Source organism: Strongylocentrotus purpuratus, unplaced genomic scaffold, assembly GCF_000002235.5.
Source record: "Strongylocentrotus purpuratus isolate Spur 01 unplaced genomic scaffold, Spur_5.0 spur5_scaffold_8, whole genome shotgun sequence".
Classification (NCBI taxonomy): domain Eukaryota; kingdom Metazoa; phylum Echinodermata; class Echinoidea; order Camarodonta; family Strongylocentrotidae; genus Strongylocentrotus; species Strongylocentrotus purpuratus.
This window is the reverse complement of record NW_022145614.1, coordinates 2,415,163-2,436,525: the sequence shown is the minus strand read 5'-3', so window position 1 is coordinate 2,436,525 and position 21,363 is coordinate 2,415,163. Positions and strand designations below refer to the sequence as shown.

The following is a 21,363-nucleotide window of genomic DNA, read 5'->3' as shown; positions in this document are numbered from 1 at the left end:
ACGTTTTTATTATTATTATTATTTTAAAACTATCACCGTCATCATCATCATTGCCATTATAACGACATGACCACCATCACCGCTACCACTATAACCACATTATCAACATAATTATGAGACCGTAGATCACTGTCTTTGATCACTTTAGACAATTTCGATGTCAACGTTATCCTCAAGTTCTGTATTATAATAATGATCATCATTATTATCGAACAAGTCGATTTATTGTGATGTAAGGGGGGACGACATTCGGCCTGGGGAGAACCATTTATGATATTAATTTACTTTTCATAATGCTCTGTTTTGTTTGATGATTAATCCATTCGGAATTCATATAGTATTTTTTCCTTGTATACTTACAAACCGCTTCACATTTTACACCACAAAGTAAACATATCATAATTATCGGAATTTCATTCAAACATAATTATGTTTGATGTAATTTAAACGTAATTATCAATCAATTTGTATTGAAACCTGGTCAAAAAGCATTCGTAGAAAAGAAATTATAGTACTTTTAATTAGTAGTACATGTGCAGAAAAGCAGAAAGCAGAAAATGGGAAGGAAATAGACGAGTATGATACCGGATATTAGCTCTCCTGAAAGTAGTTTCACCTCTTCACATTCCCAGTTCTTCCTTCCTTTACGATCTCTACCCTTCTTATCTTCCTTTCCGTTTCCCATGGGCAGCGAAGCGTCTTCCAAGGTGGGGGCGGGGGGACACCAACACAAAAGGGCACTTTCTGGAGAAAACAAAGGGGCACCTACAAGGGGAAACCTGAAAGTCAACATGCACTATGTTTAGACATTGGTATATACCCCTACATCGTCATGACTGTGATTACACTACCAGGGGTGGCATCAATATTTGTGTCTCCCTTTGCGTGGTGCAAAATTCTAGTTAACCATCATACTTTGCGTTTGGATGTCATGGTCTGAATATTAATTGTCGAGCGAGTGAAGCGCGAGAGTAAAGATTTTACGATTTGTGAGGTCACAGTGCGAAAGATTACATCTTATATGTAGAGGACAAAAAAAAATCCAAACCCTGATGAGTTTTAAGCACAATCTAATGAAGAAAGACGGAACAGTTTTTGTATAAATAATAATAACAACTGTAGGTAAAAATACAGAAAGAGGGGCTTGCGACTGAACTAGGAGTGTAGAAAGGACAAGTAGGCATTTATAAGAAGGGGGAAGGACAGTTATTAGAGAAAGAAAAGGCGCACGTATCAAAGTAAAAAGGGCAATTCTCCGAGGTAAAAATGGGGCACTTATTGCAGCTGAAAAGGGACACTCAAGAGAGATTGTTTTAAAGGGCACTTGTGAAAATGGAAATGGGAAACCGTTGAAGGAAAGGGCACCTATCAGATTTGAATAGGGGCATTTATCACAGGTACAAAGGGACATTGATGAGAAAGTGTAGGGGATCTTACCCCAAAAATGGGGGTGCACGTATTAAAAGGAAAATTGGCACTTATTAAAAGGGGAAGGTACAGTTCTTACAAAGGAAAAGGGACAATCGTCCTATTAAAAAGGGGCACCTTGGGGGTACCTGAAAAAGCAGGGGCATTGCGCCCCCCCCCCTCCCGAAGGGCCGCCTCTGCGTTCCCCTATACTATCTACACGTGATATTTCGTGAAATATTATCTACACATAATGGTGCTTATTTTTTAATTTAAAACAGAACGAATTGGGACGCACTTAAATATTATCAGTTAAATATTGTAGGTTTATCGCTTCTCTCTTTGGGAAGCAGAGTGATCACTGCTGTATTGTTCATATTCCATGATTGTTTTCACGAAGATATTATCATTACATTGATTTCAAACTATGGTGTACGCGAGCAGTGTATGTGCACTTGCATGTGGCACTGCTCGTCATACATTCAGTAAAACAATTTTCAGATAAATGAGAGAAAGGTCATGTTGTTGAAGGAAACGATTTTTATTGAAAACATATCTTCAACTTCCGCATAGATAATTCGACATAATTTTGTCAAGGATCGCTACATGTCATATCAAATCCTTTTGATAAAAAATGCATAATTATCATCCCAGGTATTGAAAGGGATTTGCGATATTTGTTTTTTACAAAAAATGTGTGCCCCATGTTTGCACAATCTAGATAAATAAACCATAGGCATTGTTGAGGACAGTACCGGTACAAAGGTCTAATTCAGTCTAGCATGACGGCAAACAATACAGCATTATCTTACAAGTATTTGAGTATCTGTGATTGATTTTTTAAGGACGTTTTGGAATCAAGAGGGAAACCCCTTCCATGATTCCAGTCTGCACTTCTCGCTACAGTAAATCTGACATCATACTCTAATGCCTGTGTAGTGTGGTTTTAAACATGATAGCAAAGACTTCCAGTATCCGTCCATTGTCTCCGGCTTTCGTATTAATATTTCCTGTTTTTTAACCATGCAAGAGCCCAATCTTACTAATTACTCACTGTGAATAATCTGTTATTGAACCTTTTCACCCTCGAATTTACCCATCCTATCTGCATCCAACCCCCCCCCCCTCCCCACCCCCTCCGTCTCTCTCCCTCTCTCTCTTTCTCTCTCTCTCTCTCTCTCTCTTCCATCCCCGTCCCTTTCTATCTCCCTCTCTCTCATCTCCATCTTCTGCTCATCTATTCCTTTTCTCTTCATTTTCTTTTCTCCATATCTCTAATCCATTGCATTTTCTCTCTTTCTTTCTCCCCCTTTCTTTATCCCTTATTTACCCCGTCTCCCCAAACTCGAGAATCCACTAACGTTCCTTTTCTCTAAATACTTTGCATTCCAAAATGACACCAAAATATGAGTTTTCCCCTTCTAACAAAATACGCACTTGACAACTTGAACCTTAGAATCAAGTATGTGCTCTTCACAATCAATCACTTCAATGTCAAGTGTCATATCATGAAATAGGTATATATTGGAATTATGGAACAGAACAACATGTAAGCTGTAAAATTATATTAACGAAAGTATTAACATTCGTTTATCCTCGACCCGTTGAATATTATTTATGAAAACCATATTTGCCTTCATCTCTTTCATCATGATCTGTTATATTGATATATTTTTAACCACTTATAATGTTTATCGTTTGTACGTATTGTAGTTCGTGATATATATTGTTTCTTTTTGATAATTGTAAATGTCATGCTCATCACTTTTTAAACCAGGAAGCATCTGATCTTATACATTCAATATCACATTTTCTGTCGTATATCGCGTATGTACTGTAGCAAACTTACTTCTAATTTAACTTTCCACATTTGCCAATGTTTGTATTATCTTATAGTATTGTTGCATGTTGATGACCACCAACTCCCTTTCTTCTTTCTTTTCCTCACCCCTCTCTCTCTTTTCCCCTCTCTACCTCACCCCCTTCCCCCCCCCTCTCTCTCTCTCTCTCTCTCTCTCTCCACTCCCCCTGCCTTACTTTTGCGGTCTTCCCTTACAATACACTCAATTATTTTGAACCTTCATCTTTACACCTAATTGTACTACTAATCTAATGGCAGACTCACATATGCTCCTTGGTATCATGAATAATTTACAATTGCATACTGTTTACTTGTATTATAATAATTTGATATGGTGTATTTTGTATCTTGTAAATACTTTTGTAAAAATATTGTAAAATTTAGCCCCTGGGCTGCGGGGCATGTTTATTGAATAAATAAACCATTATTGCTATTATTGAACACTTTGTTTTTCTTTCAACAGGAGAGTTGAGATCAAAGTGAATGCACACAAACTTTGTGATCAAACTCTCCTGAATGTGCCTATGTATGCATTCGATAATTGTGATTAGAATGGGATTAAAAGTGATTTTCTATACAGTCATTGGCAGATTAAAAAAATTTAATACATATGAATAAACAGAACATAAATATAATCATGGTAATAATATTTCCATAAAAGTGAGTACTGAAGAAACCACACTGAAATTGAGTTTTGTTTTGGCTGGTACAAACCTTTCATGTGATTAATGTAATGATACTAGGGAGTTTTAGATTGAGTGGACGAGAACGGCGTGAACGTCCACTGATCATGCATGTCCATGGCAAGCAGTTTTAACATTTATTCCTATTTCTTGATATCAAGAAATGATTTCAGTTGTAAAGCAATGGTAATTCTTGATATAAAAAAATAGGAATAAATGTTGTAACGGTTTGCCATAGACACGCATGATCAATGGACGTTCACGCCGTTCTCGTCCACTCAATCTAAAAGTCCCTATTGAAATACAGCTGTACTAGTATTGCATTACTGAAACACACTTAGGTTGCACATACATAATTGAACACACATATAAGAACAAAATAAATCAATCAATTTGAAAAAGCTATTACATACATGTAGTAAGGAATCTAATATTTCTCAAATACTTCAAACAAATTTAGGGCTACAAATTGGAGAAATGTTATGATGAAATACTGCTTTTTGTTGATTAAAAAAAATACTAAACATTTGAAAGTTTCATGAAAAACTCAGATAAATAAATGTGTGATGAGATGTAATCATATGGGATTCTGCACAAGACTTATTTGAGACTCAACGTGGCTTCTGTTAAGCAAAGGTTTAGCGTTGACTTTCGTTATTTTCTGTTGTTCTGTACTAGTTTAGTTTTAGAACAAAACTTATACTCAACAGTTTCTTTATGATAGCATATTAATTTTCTTGTCAACAAAGAGAATGCAACAGTCTTTAAATGACCATGGAACTGGAAACCATAACATACCATTATACGATTTATTTTGTATCATATTGCATATCCTTTGAACGTTCGAAATTTGCTCTAAAAATGGTATATAAAAAATTACCGTACCATAATTACAAGAACCCTTTAAAGTGCCCGGAAGCAATGATTCCTATTTTCATTTGTGTTAAAAAAGGAAATAAGGAATGAGGAAATCCACTGAATAATTATTTAGTGCAGTACGAGCAAGCAATTAATTATCTACACACACTACAATATAATGGATACACATACATTGATAAAAAATATGAAAACACACAAAAAATCATTGTAAGGAAAGTTAAGTTTTCAAAACGTTTTCATATTAAACGATGATATTTGTCATGGAAAGAGAACTAAATGCAGAGTATCTGGTGGTATAAAAGATCATTTTTTTATAATGTGTATGGTGACATCCGAAATAAATGTTGCAAACTGTCACTTTGGCTGAAGAAATCCTATCATGGATTTAAAAAAAAAAAAAAAAAAAAAAAAAAAAAAAAAAAAAAAAAAAAAAAAATCATTTTGAGAAAGAATAGAGAAGAGGAACCCCAAAAAGGAACCCTCTCACAATAAACCTGACCCTAAAATTAGGGAGGGGGATCTGAATGGCACCCTTGTGTCTATGGGCAACTATCCCTAGACTGACTTATAATCAATATCAATAATAAATGTGCAAATGTTTGGCTTACACTCACAACATCAAAATTAAACAATGTCCTTACAACTTCTAAATATAAAACAAGACAACTTTGATGATGATGATGAATACATGTAACTGTTCTGTAAATAGAGCTGTTCAGAAACAAAATTTCAAGGTGAAGATAATTAAATACAGGAATCATCAACTACATGTATTATACTGCAATGAATAGGCACCCACATTTGTACATGATGAAAAGTGATATCTAAAGAGTGAGTTGTTAGCTTTGTTAAAGTGTTGAAATATCACTAAGAAATAATACATGATTTTCTCATCTAACCTATTTCTCATCTAAACTAAAGAGGAAGAATAAGTAATTGAATAGTAATGTATGTCTAACTTTCTTTAAATTTCAAATTTATATGAATTTCTACGTAGCAGAATTTGTAAATAAGACTGCAAGCATTTAACTGAAGGTCACATAGAGCTACATAAATTATTTCACACATTTACATGTATACAATATTAACTTAATATTGGAAGACAACGGATCTCAGTTAAACAGCTGCAAATACAAGCATTATTATATAATTTAATTATTTTTTCTTTTCACTCTCAAGTGTATGATGCAAATTAATAGTGAACAGTATTTATTTTGAATCAATGTCAATAAAAATTGAGTACTATATAAAACCATATCTAAAGTCACTCCTTCCTACATATGGTCCATATATTAAATTCTGTAACCACAATAAACTTATACATGTAATTTAGTTGAAAAATTACTCTCCCTGTTAATGCAGAAATATTATAAGGAAGGTTAAAATGAAACCACACTTTCAGGACCTCCATCAAAACCACCCCCCTCCCCCCTCCCCCATCATACTTCTTACAAGCACTCGGATCAAATGTCATATTGCTGTCTAGTAATCAATATAAAAATAAAGAAGGCATCGAGGAAGCCTGTTCCATAGAAGGGATCAGTACTTCAGATTGATCACTGTATCATCTTGTTGATGGTGGGAAGTAACCATGGCGATTCTGTTCAATCCAGAACTCATCCTGTACCTGATCACTCACAGCTAGTCTCTGCTGCCAGTGTAGATGTGTATCATTAGCTATTTGTAGGTGAGCAAACCCATACAGTCCTGGTATCCAGGAACGATACGCTGACCACTCTCCTGTCAAGCAAGAGGAAAAAAAAACACTATTCTGAACTTTGACCTCTGACCTTACAGCCTTCTCACAATTTTATTCTCAGATGATCATTTTATTTGAGAATTTAAAAAAACAAAAACACTTCTTGTATACATAAAGATGGCACTTTACAGGTATAAATGCCATCATACATTAACGCATTTCTAAAGATTTCATTCAATGATTGCTTTTCAGTGTGTCAAAGTCAAGTTGTTAATCCTTTTGCTTATCGTGATTATTAACCATGTGCCTTTACATGGAAAGATCATATATTTCCTTTTTAACTTTCAGTCATAACTTGCAACTATACCGTTGTCCAAGTCATGAGATAGCAAGTACATGTATAGACCTGGGCCCTGTCTTATAAAGAGTTGCGATTGATTCAAATCACTCGCAACTTCAATTTAATCGCACCTGTTTGGAGGCAGAATTGGAAAGACTTGGATACACATGAGTGTCTGTGAATCGCCTGGCCCAGAGCAGAACTGACTGGAGAATCTTCATTGCTGCCCTTCATGCCAGGAAGGCATAACATGCAGTAAGTAAGCATTAAAGCGTACTTCAGGGCATCGTTTAACAATGTTAAATCTGAGATGCACGCCCCTACATTTTATCAGCGTCTGTGATATGGTGTAATATTGAAGCCCTACAAAAATTGCGCTTCAAAATGATCAAGAAGTGCGTCAACAAAAGTAAACAATCTTTGAGTGACCGGTTTTACCATACTCGTTTCCCCCAAAAGACTGTAGTGTTATGAAAACCATTAGGAAAACGCAAAATTTAATTTTGATTTCCAATCATAAATATTTTGATAATCAGACAGGCGAACGTCTTGTAAAAGTCATGGGGTTCCTGACTGACCTAAAGGTTTACAATTATCATTGTAGCATGAGCTAAATCCGGGATTCTGTTTAAATCCCAATCCCTTTAAAAGATAGGAGTTGCAATAAATTTGAAGTTGCGATTGATCATCAATTGCAATTCTTTATAAGATGGAGCCAAGGATTTATATCAATACATGAAGTGAAGTCTTAAATATTTAGAATGAACAATATTGCACTAACCTCTAGGTCCCAAGATAGGATTGACGCAGACCCCATCAAACTCATTACACCCTGCAGCCCCGCTGATCACATGTACAGGTGCAACAGGATTCTTGTAATGTTTAGCTGTCACCTCGCCTCGATACATCGGCCAGAACCTCTCATAGGAATGCTCATGAGCCTCAATGATCAGATCAGTGCCGAAATCATAAAACAGGTCTTCAAGTCTGTGACGTTTGATGAAACAAAGGAAAGTTTAATGAACTTGAAGAAATTGCATGCATGAGGTCTGCATATTTGGAGAGACAATGGTAATATATTTAAACAAAAAAACAAAACAGGCATAATCAAACTAGATCTAGATGCTAGAGACAATGACTTTGTAATGTAGCTGTTTCTCAAACAATTATTGCATATATTGTCAGTGTAATCTAAGCCTTGCTAATATAATCATTAATTCTGTCCAAGTATCGAAGTTAATGTTTATCATTTTGCGGTAAATACATCTATTTTCATCAAGACTTCAGACTAGCAGAATACAGACCCTGGAGTTTTAATTCCTACAAGCTCAAAAATATGGCTGGTCTAGGCACCAATACCAATACTATTTAATTTCATTTGGTGAAGAAGAGTTGAATGTGGCACTAGCTTCAAAAGTAGTTTGTTTCTTTCCTCGTATCTGTCATTTAATATAAATATTAATAAGGGCTCGACACTAACAGGTGCCAGGATGCATGGGAGTCGAAAATGCAAGTCTGAACCCCCAGAATGTTGACATTTCTACATAAATCTTGTGCATACAATCTCAAAATAGATCAATGTGGACCCTCAGCCCCCCCCCCCCCTCGGAAAAAAAAGTTAGTGTGAAGCTCTTATTACCATGACAGAACACACTCTGAAATAAAAACCCTACCCTGTTCGAACTCTGGATTCTTCCTTAGTGCAGTCATCTCTATCAGCATTGGAACAGTACATGGGACGATGACCAAACGCTATGATCCAAGGACGAATCGCTCTCTCTTTATTTGCCCTCTTTAGGTCGTCCGTGAGCCACTCTATCTGGCGACGCTGAAGATAATCACTATATCCAGTGAAGTAAATCTCAGTAGAGTAGCTGTATACAAATTGTTTTTAAAGATAAAAGTTTAAAAGTTTTGACATGTGTGGAAGTGCTATTATATTTTTTCTTTTTAATTTCGCACATTTCGTTATGCACTTAAACCATCTGAATAAATAGTTATAGAACTAAATTTAGCACTGTCAAACAGGGTTAATGATAAAGCCCAATGTGAAGCATTGAATAATAGTACACAAAAAATAGAATGATGACCCTGGCTGCATTGCACACATCATGTGGTTACAGGCCGGTATTCATTTATTTGTTGGTTTTTCTCTTAAGGAATGATTAACTTTGGGTGTACCCATTACAAGCTTTGCTTATCAGGATTTGCGCCTTCTTCCTTGTAATACATGTTCTTTAATTATATCTATGCTCCTGCGTATAAATTGTAATGTTTGAACAGATGTCAAATATGTTGTCAAATTGAATGGAAGAAAATAAATGTTCATTTGAATTGAATTGAATTGGATTGACTGTGTGGACTGACAGTTCCATTCTAACTCTAAAAACAAGTCAATGTTTACAAAATGATGAAGTTGTGTTTCTTGGTGAATTATTTTCAATGGTAAAGACCTGCTATCCCACACACAGCTCTATCTGCTAGGCCAATGTGCCAGAAATGTAGGACAACATAAAACAAAATAATTTTATCTCGGCATTTGCAATTTACCTGACAAAGTGGGCTTTGCCCATATCAAAGCTATACCACATTTCATCTTCCATAGGCCATGGGGATCCAGGCATTGAGAACCTGTACCGGTAGTGAACAAAGTCATGTGCTATTTCTGCAAGGGGAAAAAGAAAGATAACAATTTTGATCAAGACCAAATAAAGCTGCGGTTTAGCCACCTCACATCTGAACAAGCCTTTATACAACATCCCATAAAAGTTCCAAAATTATGATCGTGTAGCATTTTATTTTATTTTTCAAGTGAACAAAAAAATTGTTAAAAACTGAGCAGCTAAGAATGTGATTTTTTCTGTACCATTTCATTATTTTCCAAGCATGTTATCACTAATATCTCAGCACTTCTCTAAAAGCTAGAATAGATGCTTTATACAAGGATAGCAAATTTATGCACACATTAGTTAAACCTGCTAAAAGTGGGTAACTGGCTAATGCAATAAAAGAAATGAAAATAAATTTTCTACTTCTGAAAACCAAACAACAATTTTTGAAGAAAAAAAACAACATGATTAACGCTCTGTAGAAATGAAAATAAGGATGAAAGTTATTTCACATCAAAGAAACCTGAATTCAAACATCACTTGTGCAACTCCCAAGTAATAGGATCTTAAGGATGGTTGAACTCACCATGATTACCAGGGCAGGTCATATAAGGGAGGACAGCGGCTATATCTTGAATACGATTCATAAAATCATCACCGACCTGCAGAAAGAACAGAGAAAATCAGATGATTATCAACTAATTTGAAATCTGGGGCCAGTTTCTTGAAACCGTCGTAGATCTAAGTGGATGGACAGCCCATAGAAATGAGTGTTTATTCTGTAACACATGAGACTCCATGAAGTTAGACATACGGTGGTTTTGAGAAACAACCCCTGCTTCTTTCCAGGGCCTTGATGGCTTCTAGTTAAGATGCTTATACTTGGCAAAACTTGGCTTTGTATGAGAATCAAAAGAAATACCATTGATCCTGGAAGCCAAATTAACTCGGGTCTCAAGATATGACTCCTCTTCCTCTCACTCTTTGAAACAGGTGTAATGTGTATTACACAAATAAGTAGTGAGAACAATTTGCATCCCTTAGTCATGACCTAAATTGTCTTCCTTTTTTTTATCAGCCCCCGTACATAGATACATCGATTTCTGAAGTTGTCTGTATTATCAAAAAAATATACATAAAATTGATTATATTATTAGCGTTTACTGGGACTCGTCCACGGGGGCTACTCCGGCTTGGCTTCTCTATGTACCTCGTATCCGCTCAACAAAATAAAATAAAAAGATACTTGCCATTTTCTGGAAGTCTTAATAATAACTGTCTTTCATAAAGGGGTTTACCAGTATTATTACCCCATTAATAAGCAAAAATTATACCCATGAACAACAAATTTCATTCCACCCTGAAAAAGATAGCTCACCTTGCCCTCTTCATCATGTAGATCATAAGCGAAGTCACCTACATGGATGATGGCATCAGCTAGATTCTCCTTGGCTGCTTTCCTCAAGAGACGGAGACTTGGTGCCCCGCCCTTCAGACCCATGTCACCATATACAAGCAGAGTAGGAGACCAATCCTGACGGGAAGATATTAATCACAAGGTTTATCTAAATATACCACTAGTGAATCAATTATTATTCATATACCAGAGATCTAGGCGTTGTCTTGAGTTGTGATGACTTATCTAGATATATATCTCACCTTAAGGATATATCTCACCTTAAGGAGATATCTATTGAATTCTGTGTACAAATGAAAAAGAATATTGTAATTTTGTGATTTTCTGGAGGACTTTCAATTGCTTCAACTCAAATGTGAATATTTGCAGGACAAGCTCCCGATATGCATTGCATCAAAATTCACTTGCACAAGTTTTTATTCATGTATTTACAAACCTCAAACAGTTGGGAGATATCTAAAAGTATGCCAAGAATTTGATGGGACACTTAGAATCATATTGGTATGACGCTAAAGAACACTTGATAAAATGCTTTACCAAAATAAGCATTTAACCTGCCACTCTATAGCTACAGACTATATGAGGTTGTAAAATGACATCATGTATCAAGCAAGATAATATCATTCATAAAGCTAATTGCACACACTATTGGGTACTTTTCCATTAGAACCCCAGATATTCTGACTTCTACTATTACAAATGAAATCAAAAGAACATACTCTTGGTGCCCATTTCCAACATCTCAGTTGAGAATGACAAGTGTATATCAAAGTCTTTAAGTGAAGCCCATTATAAGAGTGGAGCAGTAGAAGGAAAGCCTCCACAGACCACATGTTATACAACCCTGAAGGAAAGACCTTTCATTATCACTACCAATGTTTTATTGTACAAAGGTGATCTACTTACAGTTCCATCTTGCATTGCGGTGAATGTATACGTTTGACTCTGTTCACCATTGGTTTGTACTTTGTATGAATATGATGCTCCTGGACTCAAGCCCTGGTAAATGAAACAAAATGATTGATCAAAAAAAAAAAATAGCAAATAGTTTTGATTTGATCAGGGTTTAAAATTCTGCATTAAAAGTTTTAATGTTGAGAACTTTACATGCATCATTTTTGCCGTGAAGAAATCACCATTGATAGCATAAATTGTTGGCTTTAAAAATGATAACACCTAGGTACCGGTATTTATAAATGAGAGGTGAAAATGACCTTGATCCCTGGCAGCTGTCTGAATTGCCATACACATATATATATATTCTTTTTAATTTGGAACTCCTGTCATATCTACACAGTGACTTTCCAGTACACAGCTTTCAGAAAGGTGTCTGAACAGAATTGCACTCTACTATCGTAAATCTGTGACCTAAGTCATTATATACAGCTAGATGAAGTTCATGATTTAGAAGCACTGAATATGTCGCCGTGGCTCAAATGCTTATGACCTATTTTCTGTGGAAATACCAGACTACATTCATGCATGAACAAGACTAGGTAACATGTCCACCCAAACCCAAAGCCCCAGTTACCTCTAGTTTCACACGGTGAATGAACTTTACTCCTTCAAAGGGGCCTTCCCAGTCCACTAGCTCTTCGTAATCCCCTGAGGCTTTGAGACTGAAGTTGTTGGGTGCCATGCCATAGAGAACCTCTGAAGATCCAGGAGATGGGGTAGACCACACAATGACCATCTCAGACGGCATGTCACCGTACGCTATGTGGATCTGTTCTGGAATCGGTGGGGACTGATCAGGTGCTTGCCTCCTCACTACACGGTCTGGTAAAGATGATGTTTTGTCATCAGCTAGATTCGAGGGCTGTGAATCATCAGGCAGTATCACTGGACCTGTAATTGTAAAGCAAACATAGAGATTTCTGCCACACATTTGACATTTTACAACATAGAGCTTCCCATAGCATATAGGGTATTGTCCATAAGTGTGAGTCCAACTCTGGAATGATATTTAGAATATATGGCAGTCTCTCTGATTTTATTTTGATTTCGTTCTACTTCATTTGTTTATTCCATGGGGGGGGGGGGGGGGGGACTCATTAGGCCTATATTACTCCAATGAATTTTGAGCCTTGCTTTAGAGAACATTAAAATAAACAAAGCTAAGCAAAGCTTTGAACGTTCAAGTTAGACCTTTTTTTAAACATAATTCTCACCAAGTCAACAATGAAACTACATAAGTAAAATAATATTAAGTATGCAATGAATGAAATTTAGCGACAGGCATGTAATCAGGGAAGTTATACTGAATTACTCACCAATTCCTCCAAAAAGTGCATGTAAAATTTGCTGTTCATGGCGACTGAGTTTGGGTAGCCCTATCCCATCATCTTCTTTTTCTCTGTATTGATCCAGATCTCTAGGATGCTTTTGAGCTTCTCCTGGGGCTGTATCAACATCTAGCCCGCGGGCATCAGCAAGAACCAGGATCATGAAGATTGTGATCAATAATCCTGATTGTTTCATACTGAAGGATGTAGATTCCATCTCACTATGTGAAATATATAATTATGATGATCATAAATGAATAATGATAGTCCTAAAATAGTAAGCAAATTGTAACAGTTGGTGAAGGTGATGGGACAAACCATCACTTCCGAGGCGATCTGAATGTAGTTATCTTTCCGAAGCAAAGCTGAGGACAGACAGCGTATATATTCAGATCGCCGAGGAAGTGATTGTTTGCCATCGCCTGAAAATAAAAGGTGATTATTAGCTTTATATTCCACATCTGAAACATTTCACTGGTAGGGTCTACGAGAGAGACAATCTAATTGTTTTAGTGTTAGCTAGCAAACAGTGTATGATACGTACAGTGCATGCAGTACTACGTACTAACGTAACGTAAAAAATTAAATTTGTAATTTGCGCCACATCACCGCGGTGGCCGTGATCGACTGCTGCGCACTTTCATCAAAGATAGTACACAGTGTAACAAACTTTTCTTCTCCCATCAAAGATGGGCGAAACTATGTTTCATCCACACCAGCAAAGCATAGAGAGTCAATGCTAATGCGTATTGACCTCTATTAAAAGCTGTGCTATTGATTCTCAACATTTCAAACACCACTGTACAAAATTCAACTGATTTCACTCAAAATCAGTACTTTAGTGACGATTGATGACACCTAAATAGCAGTAAAATAAAAAAAATTCAACTTTCCGATGTTTGAAAGAATAATTTAAAAATTCAAATTGTGAGTCCACCGTCAAACGTGCCAATCAGCCGCATCGGCATGATTGTGTGCATCTGCGTAGGAAAATGCCAGCAACCGCGGACCACTCCATAGAAAACTACCTCAAACCGCGGACGTACCTGCGATGGGGGACTGTCCACGGTTGCGATACCGGTTCCGCCGTATCAAATTTACGACGTAGGGGGCGTTTGAATATTAGATGTCACAGCGTGTAGGCAACATCGACTGGATCAGTCCGATGTGTATCGCGAAATGTCACAGCGCCCCCTTTTGACTGCGCGGGAGAGGCGCTCGCTACCTGGATCATCCCATAGGAGGTACGTCCGCGGTTTGATGTAGTTTTCTATGGAGTGGTCCGCGGTTGCTGGTGATTACCTACGCACACACACACAAGTATTAAACTTGGTCCACGGTTGACGCCATTTCCCTGTAGTGGTGTGTGTTATGAGTGTGTAGCGGCTCTTACATTCGCCCTATTTTTATCGTACATTCATGTTCACGGTTATTTTCCATCACGCTACTTATTTATATTCAGTTATTCGGACCATGTGTTTTTCCTTCCATTCACGCATCGTGTTTCCGCGCACTCCTTCACCCGCGTATTTTCAACGCCACAAGGTTTTTCTCCACTCCCGCTTGCGCCTAGGTCGAGTCAAGACGTCTCCATGATTTCCTCTCCAGGCTTCATTCTTTTGTGCCTTTCGTCTTTTCTACGGCACTTCTACTCTTTCTCTGCCGTGTTCATCGGGCTGCAGTCTCCCAGTGGAACGTTATAGTCAGCACCGACTTGGTGCCTGACTCTCTGCTGGGAGCTGCCAGTTTCTTCGTTCCGGTAGCTCTTTCCACTCACGAGCTCATCAATTCACCGCACCTCATCTAAACATTTCTTCTTCAAAGTCCTGGTCATTCATCGAGCAACTCACTGCTCTTCTTAACTACCGGCCGGCTTTGCATGTCTACATTTCTACTCTTCGCCTCCAACATCGAACGACCCACTGTTCCGACTTCGAGCGCCACTTTTCTTCTCTTCTATTCTCGCCTGAGAGCTTCTTCATCATCTTCATCATGAGCGTCAGTGTTAAGATCCTTCACGGCTTTTCAGCCACGACAACGAAGCTGCATCTCCGCCTTCAAGCCTCCGCACGTTACATCGCGTGAGCCCCTTCCTTCGTTCTACACTCTCATCTTCATTGGACTTTCGACCTCATTTATATTCAGTCCTAAGCTTTTATTCATGTCATTCCATTTATTCATGTTCATTCTCATCCTTGATCATTATGTAATCTCCGTGCAATATTCACATTTACCATTTATGCATTTACATTCCAAGTCTTCTATATTTGCTTGACTGCACTTTGCAAGTTTATTGTCAGCTTTGTTTAAACCTTAATAAACATAACGAAAAGGGAATACTTTCTTTCATGTATTTTATTGTCAGTGCAACCTTGCTTCCTCGTAGCTAGATAACAAATAAGAGTTATGGTGTGTGACGAGTGAATTACCCCACACACTCATTTCTCTACAAGTGTATTGACTACTCATGTACTCAGCTCAAATGCTGCCTTTTAACACGTAGTGCAGTGCTAGAGGTCAATACGGTACCGCTACGCATTAGCATTGACTCTCTATGCAGGAGTGCCTGGCCTAGTTGGTACGAAAAGATGTCAAGATAATTTTTTATCTTTCTAGTAAACACTAGAGACAAGGAAAAACAAGAACGAGAGTAAGATCAGAAAAAGAAAACATTCTCACCATGCATGGCCTGGCAGCTCTCTTTTGTTGTTGTTGTTCTTGGGTTTTAACTTTTAAAGCTGACCAAACTAAAAAGATTAGAGGGTCTATTTCTATGTTTGTGCGCTGAACTACTTATGGAACGCTGTGTGTAGTTAGTTAATAGGTACCGTAATTTTAATATCGAAACATGGAATGCCATTCGCCAAAATTCTCATGGTTAATCGTGTAAAATTGGTTGCTTGAGTTGAAAGCCGCGGGCACGACTCAAATATTACTCAAAATTGTTCAGACTCAGACAATCTACTCCTTAGATTTACAATAATGACACTTGTATACTAAATAAATTGAGGCTTGTTTTTATAGGACGATATTACCTGACCTAAGGGGAATTGTTTACATTAAAAAATAATTTATAATAGGACGATATTACCTGACCTAAGGGGAATTGTTTACATAATATAATATAAAATAATTTATAAAAGGCATGCAGAGCCTCGGCCAGTGCTTCCACTCGTCAAATAGTGTTTCCTGAGATGTACAGAACACCACTCTTCCAAGAATTGTCTTTAAACTTTCAAATTGGCTATTTTCTTTGTTTTTCTTTAATGAATTGCTAGGGATTCGAGACCAATGTACGCCATATACGAGTTGTCGCATGGTATCGATTATCAACTCGACTAGCTGCAAAGTGAGCGAGCAAAATGGAAGTTAATGGTATTTCGCAGCGGCGGATCCAGGATTTTTCATGGGGGGGGGGGGGGGGGGACGTGTGCGTGTAAGCGCGAGCCCTTTTGGGTGGGGTCCATGGGCATATCCCTGCATGCCGGGGTCCCGGGGGCGAAATTACCCGTAGACGCTCTCGAGTTTTAGCAATTCAGATTTTAAAAATCAAATCAGTTTTTTTGCATGATACAATCCCACCCCATACCATATACTATACAGTGCGTCCCAGAAAAAACGAAACCGATAATTATTGATGTTTGATCTTAACTTAATCACAATTATAATTGATAAATGACACATATTTGTAAAGCTTAGATCCTTTCCTTTGATGGAACTCGTAGAATCCATATTTCACGCATGAGTGATAAAAATGAATTTGAAGAGAGGAAACCAAAAAGTCATTTGGCGGGCGGTATCTGAATTTCAAGGAGAAAATAACATCTCTAGAATGTTTCTGCCCTTTTATCTGATACCTCAGTCGCAGGAAAAATGAGCTAGGAATAAAGTTCTGTTGCTTGCATTTTCATAAACAAACAGAACTTTGTCATTCCTTGCTCATTTTCATGATTGAGGTGTCATATGAAAGAGCAGAAACTCAACGTTTTAGAAATGTGCTTTTCTCTTTGAAATTCAGATACCACCCGCCAAATGACTTTTTGGTTTCCTCTCTTCATATTCATATTAATCACTCATGCATGAAATATGCATCATATGAGTTACATCAAATGAAAGAGGAGGATCTAAGCTTTCCACATATTTCATTTATTAATTATAAATGTGATTAAGTTATGATAAAACATCGATAGTTCTCGGTTTCGTTTTTTTTCTGGGACGCACTGTATAGTCACTCATAGCATCCTCATGCACACACCCTTTTTTGGTTCATGTTTTATTCCTCCAATTAAATAAACAGAAAAAAAAAGCATCAATAACAATTTCTTGAACATAAATAGAGTTATGCATCATAATAGCTACACGGATGTTCACTTACAGAAAGGAACGAACTACGTACATTATATATGGAAATTTGAGACTTGAGGTTAAGCTTTAAAAAAAAAAAAAAAAAAAAAAAACCTACCCCCATCCGGCTACCCCACCTACTAAAAAAATAAAAATAACAACACCATCTACCCGGCCCCTACCCCCTGTTGAGTATAAGTGCACGTCTGGGCGAGAAAGGTACAGAATCCATTCGAATGAAAAGAATTATTGTCACCTAATTATATATGATTACATTCGCCCCAGTCACTTCAAGGCATGCAGCAGACAGCAGGAAATTGTGTGGACCGTCAAAAGTCCTCAGATGTGGACCGACTAAATTTGAAGGTTGGTAAACACACACTCCCTCCCTCCTTTAAACAATTTGTATACAACAAAATGTTATATTGGGAACTACATCTATCGATACGAATATGGAGACCAGGGGCAGAGCCTTTGCCTGGGAATCTAATGGACGGAGCCCACCAGGGGCGTAGACAACGGGGGGGGGGATGAGGGGGATATGGCATGTACAATCATCCCCCCCAGGTTTTGGGGAATGATATTTGCTTACTTAATAAGTCATAATGATGATAATAATAGTAATAATAATAATGATAACAATTATAATATTAATAATAATAATAATAATTATGATGATGATAATAATAATCCTCATCATTATTGTAACTGTGTTTATTGTTAGCCGCATTCACACGGTGAAAGCCAATTCTAAAACAGAATAGAAAATGAATGTGATACAACAGTATACATAATAATTCGTGACAGAGAGTACCATACTACTATCTTTATAACAAGTATTATTCAAACAAACATATATAATTATGTATAATCATGAATTGTTCAACTTCATGCTCCCACTATATGACTATTGTTACACTAATACTGATATCAGGACTGACTGGTATACATTAGTTTGTTGTTAAGCTTGCAGCAGCTACATCTTTTCTGTATTGTTAACTATTTATTTATTTTTGTTTTATTTAAGATGCACTTTGTTTTGTATTCATTTAAAGTATGTTGATTGATGCATGAAGACATAAGTTTGAAATGTTTAAAGAAGTTTGTTTCATGTAAAGCGCAGTGTGAATTTACCCTGTCTTGAAATGCGAGATAAAAGGAACCTATAAGTATTAGCATTATTATTTGTATTAGTATTATTTTTTATTTGTATTATTATTATTATTATTATTATTATTATTATTATTATTATTATTATATTATTATTATTATTATTATTATTATTACTATTACTATTACTATTATAAGACTGAGATCAAATAGAAGTAAAAAATGCCCTAATTTAAAACGATGCAATGCCGTTATGGTTCCGATTTCTTCACAAACTTACAAAGCAGTATTGTTACTCCATGGATCACAGTGATACTGTTTATGTTTTTTGTATCTGTATGTTAATGAGCCGCCAGCCAATATCCATCTATGGATACTATGCCTGTTTCTTTGAGGTAAAAAAAAGCATAGTATGTACGTATTCATTATGCTTTATAATGAACAGACATATTGTTCAAAGTTTAATCGTTATTTGTTTGTTGTTTATGTGTTCTATTCAAAAATGGCTACAGAGGCTGTTTTCATTCATAACCACACACCCCTATCAAGACAACAAAGACTATACCTGCGTGTACACAGTTGACATTGGTTATTTTTTCTGAAGAGGTGTAACAGCAAAATTCACAGAGATTAATAAATACGTAGTGAAATGAAACGTCAAAGCTTCCGCGCAGGAAGGTTGGGTTGAAACTTAATTCAGACAAGGATTAAGAGTCGAGAACGGTACAACGAATTGTCTTTTTTCTCTAATGATTTAATGAAACGTAAAAGCTTCCGCGCTTCGCGTGGGAGGGGAGGGAGGGGGAACTGAATTTAGACGAGGATTAAAAGTCATAACGGTACAACGAATCGTCTTCTGTCGCTAATGATTTATTGAAACGTAAAAGCTTCCGCGCTTCGCGCGGGAGGGGGTAAATATATTCAGACGAGGATTATGTTCGAGAGTGGTCACTTTAGAAATCCAGCAATTTGCAACTGCTCGAAATTGAAGTCGTGATTTTAGCCATTCCCATAAAGAAAAGTAAAAATGCCAAAACCGGTTAATAGTCCAAATTAAAGTGAGATCCCCTCCCGCGCCAAGCGCGGAAGCCTTGACCCTTCATTAAATTATTAGAGAAAGAAGACGATCCGTTGTACTGTTCTCGACTCTTAAAGCTTGTTTCGCCCCTCCCGCGCTAAGCGCGGAAGCTATGACGTTTAATTTAATTATTAGAGAAAGAAGACGATTCATTGTACCGGTCCCGACTCTTAATCCTTGTCTGAATTCAGTTCCCCCACCCTTCCGCGCTAAGCGCGGAAACTTTGACGTAACAATACATTATTACTCTTAATCTTTGTCTTAATTCATTTTCGCTCATCCCGCGCGTAGCGCTGAAGCTTTCACGTTTTATTAAATTATAAGAAAAAGAAGACGATTCGTTGTATGTGTTCTTGTCTGACTTCAGTTTCCCCCCTCCCGCGCCAAGCGCGGAAGCCTTGACCCTTCATTAAACGTCCAGCCATAAGTTAGTTCTTACAGTCTGCACCCTCCCCCCGCTCGGTCGCTTCGCTCCCTCGCTCGGGCGCTTTGCGCCCTCACTAGCGTTGGCAGCCCAGTCATCCCCCAGGTGTACGAAGCTGTCTACGCCACTGGAGCCCACGTCTGTTCTTGAATATTTAACAATTTAGAAAATTCAAATTGGGTGTCACGATCAACAATATTTTTCTTTTTCTCCTTGAAAGTCACAAAATCCCTATCATTCATTAAGCAATCAGTTCTCTTTAACTCTCTTCTAAAGAATTTTTTTTAGAACTGGCATTTCCCGTACTGTTGTAATTTCGTCCGCAGGCTTATTCGTAGGCACATGTCGAGCCAACTCTTTGGAAATATAATCTGTATTTGTAAATTTAAGTTTCATGTTCTTTCTTTTCTCTCTATCAATCTATCTGTGTCTCATATTCATTTTCCTCTCTCCCGCTCTCTCCTTTTCCCATGTCCATGTTAAAGCCCCCCCCCCCCTCTACTCAGTGTTATTTAGGGTACGCGTATCCAGTGGCGTATCCAGGGGGGCGAAACGACCGCGGCCCCACTATTGGCGGCACACACAAAAAAGGGAAGGAAAAAAAAGAGGAAGAAAAAAAAGGAGAAAAGACAGGAGAAAAGAAAAGAAAAGAGAAGAGAATAGAAAGAAGATAAAAGAAAAAAGGAGAAAAGAAAAAGAAAGCCCCCTCCTCCTCCAGCCCCTAAAGGGGTACTTTTCACGCAACAAAGTCTGGCCGTAATACACAAAAATCCCCCCCCCCTACTAAAAAAAAAAAAAAAAAAAAAAAAAAAAAAAAAAAATTAGTGGTCCTCCTCTCCAGCATCCCCCCCCCCCATTGGCCGGCTGAGTCGGCGCAAAATTTCCCCCCAAAACATGACAAAAAATATATACATATATATATATATATATATATATATGTACCCCCCCCCGCTCATTCACCGTTCGCCTGGCTGATTCGCCGCTAAATATTTTCTCAAGATTTGCCCCCCCCCCCTCCCTCTTGCCGCCGGCTGGATCCGCCCCTGATTGTATTTGTAGGTTTATTTGTATTTGTATTTTTTTAAAATATGTAATCATTGTTATAGCGCTTAGAGATTTCGATGGCAAATGCTTTATAAGCACTATTTTTATTATTTATATTATTATTATTAAATGATTTTTGAAGTGGAATCCACGCTCAAGAGTGGAATTCTCTCTGAAAAGAGT

The 21,363-nt window shown here is 37.3% G+C and overlaps 1 protein-coding gene across 1 annotated transcript; it reads right to left on the bottom strand.

Annotated features, from left to right (window-relative positions):
* Window positions 1–5,514: 5,514 nt before the first annotated feature.
* On the bottom strand, window positions 5,515–15,983 carry LOC752111 (acid phosphatase type 7). The gene is made up of 10 exons (XM_001176328.4): window positions 15,860–15,983; window positions 13,169–13,401; window positions 12,427–12,743; window positions 11,802–11,894; window positions 10,857–11,012; window positions 10,065–10,140; window positions 9,420–9,534; window positions 8,543–8,743; window positions 7,651–7,856; window positions 5,515–6,570 (listed from the first exon to the last, which is right to left on the bottom strand). The coding sequence occupies exons 2-10, from the start codon at window positions 13,395–13,397 to the stop codon at window positions 6,395–6,397; spliced, it is 1,569 nt and encodes a 522-aa protein (XP_001176328.3). The 5' UTR covers window positions 13,398–13,401; window positions 15,860–15,983; the 3' UTR covers window positions 5,515–6,394.
* Window positions 15,984–21,363: the final 5,380 nt, after the last annotated feature.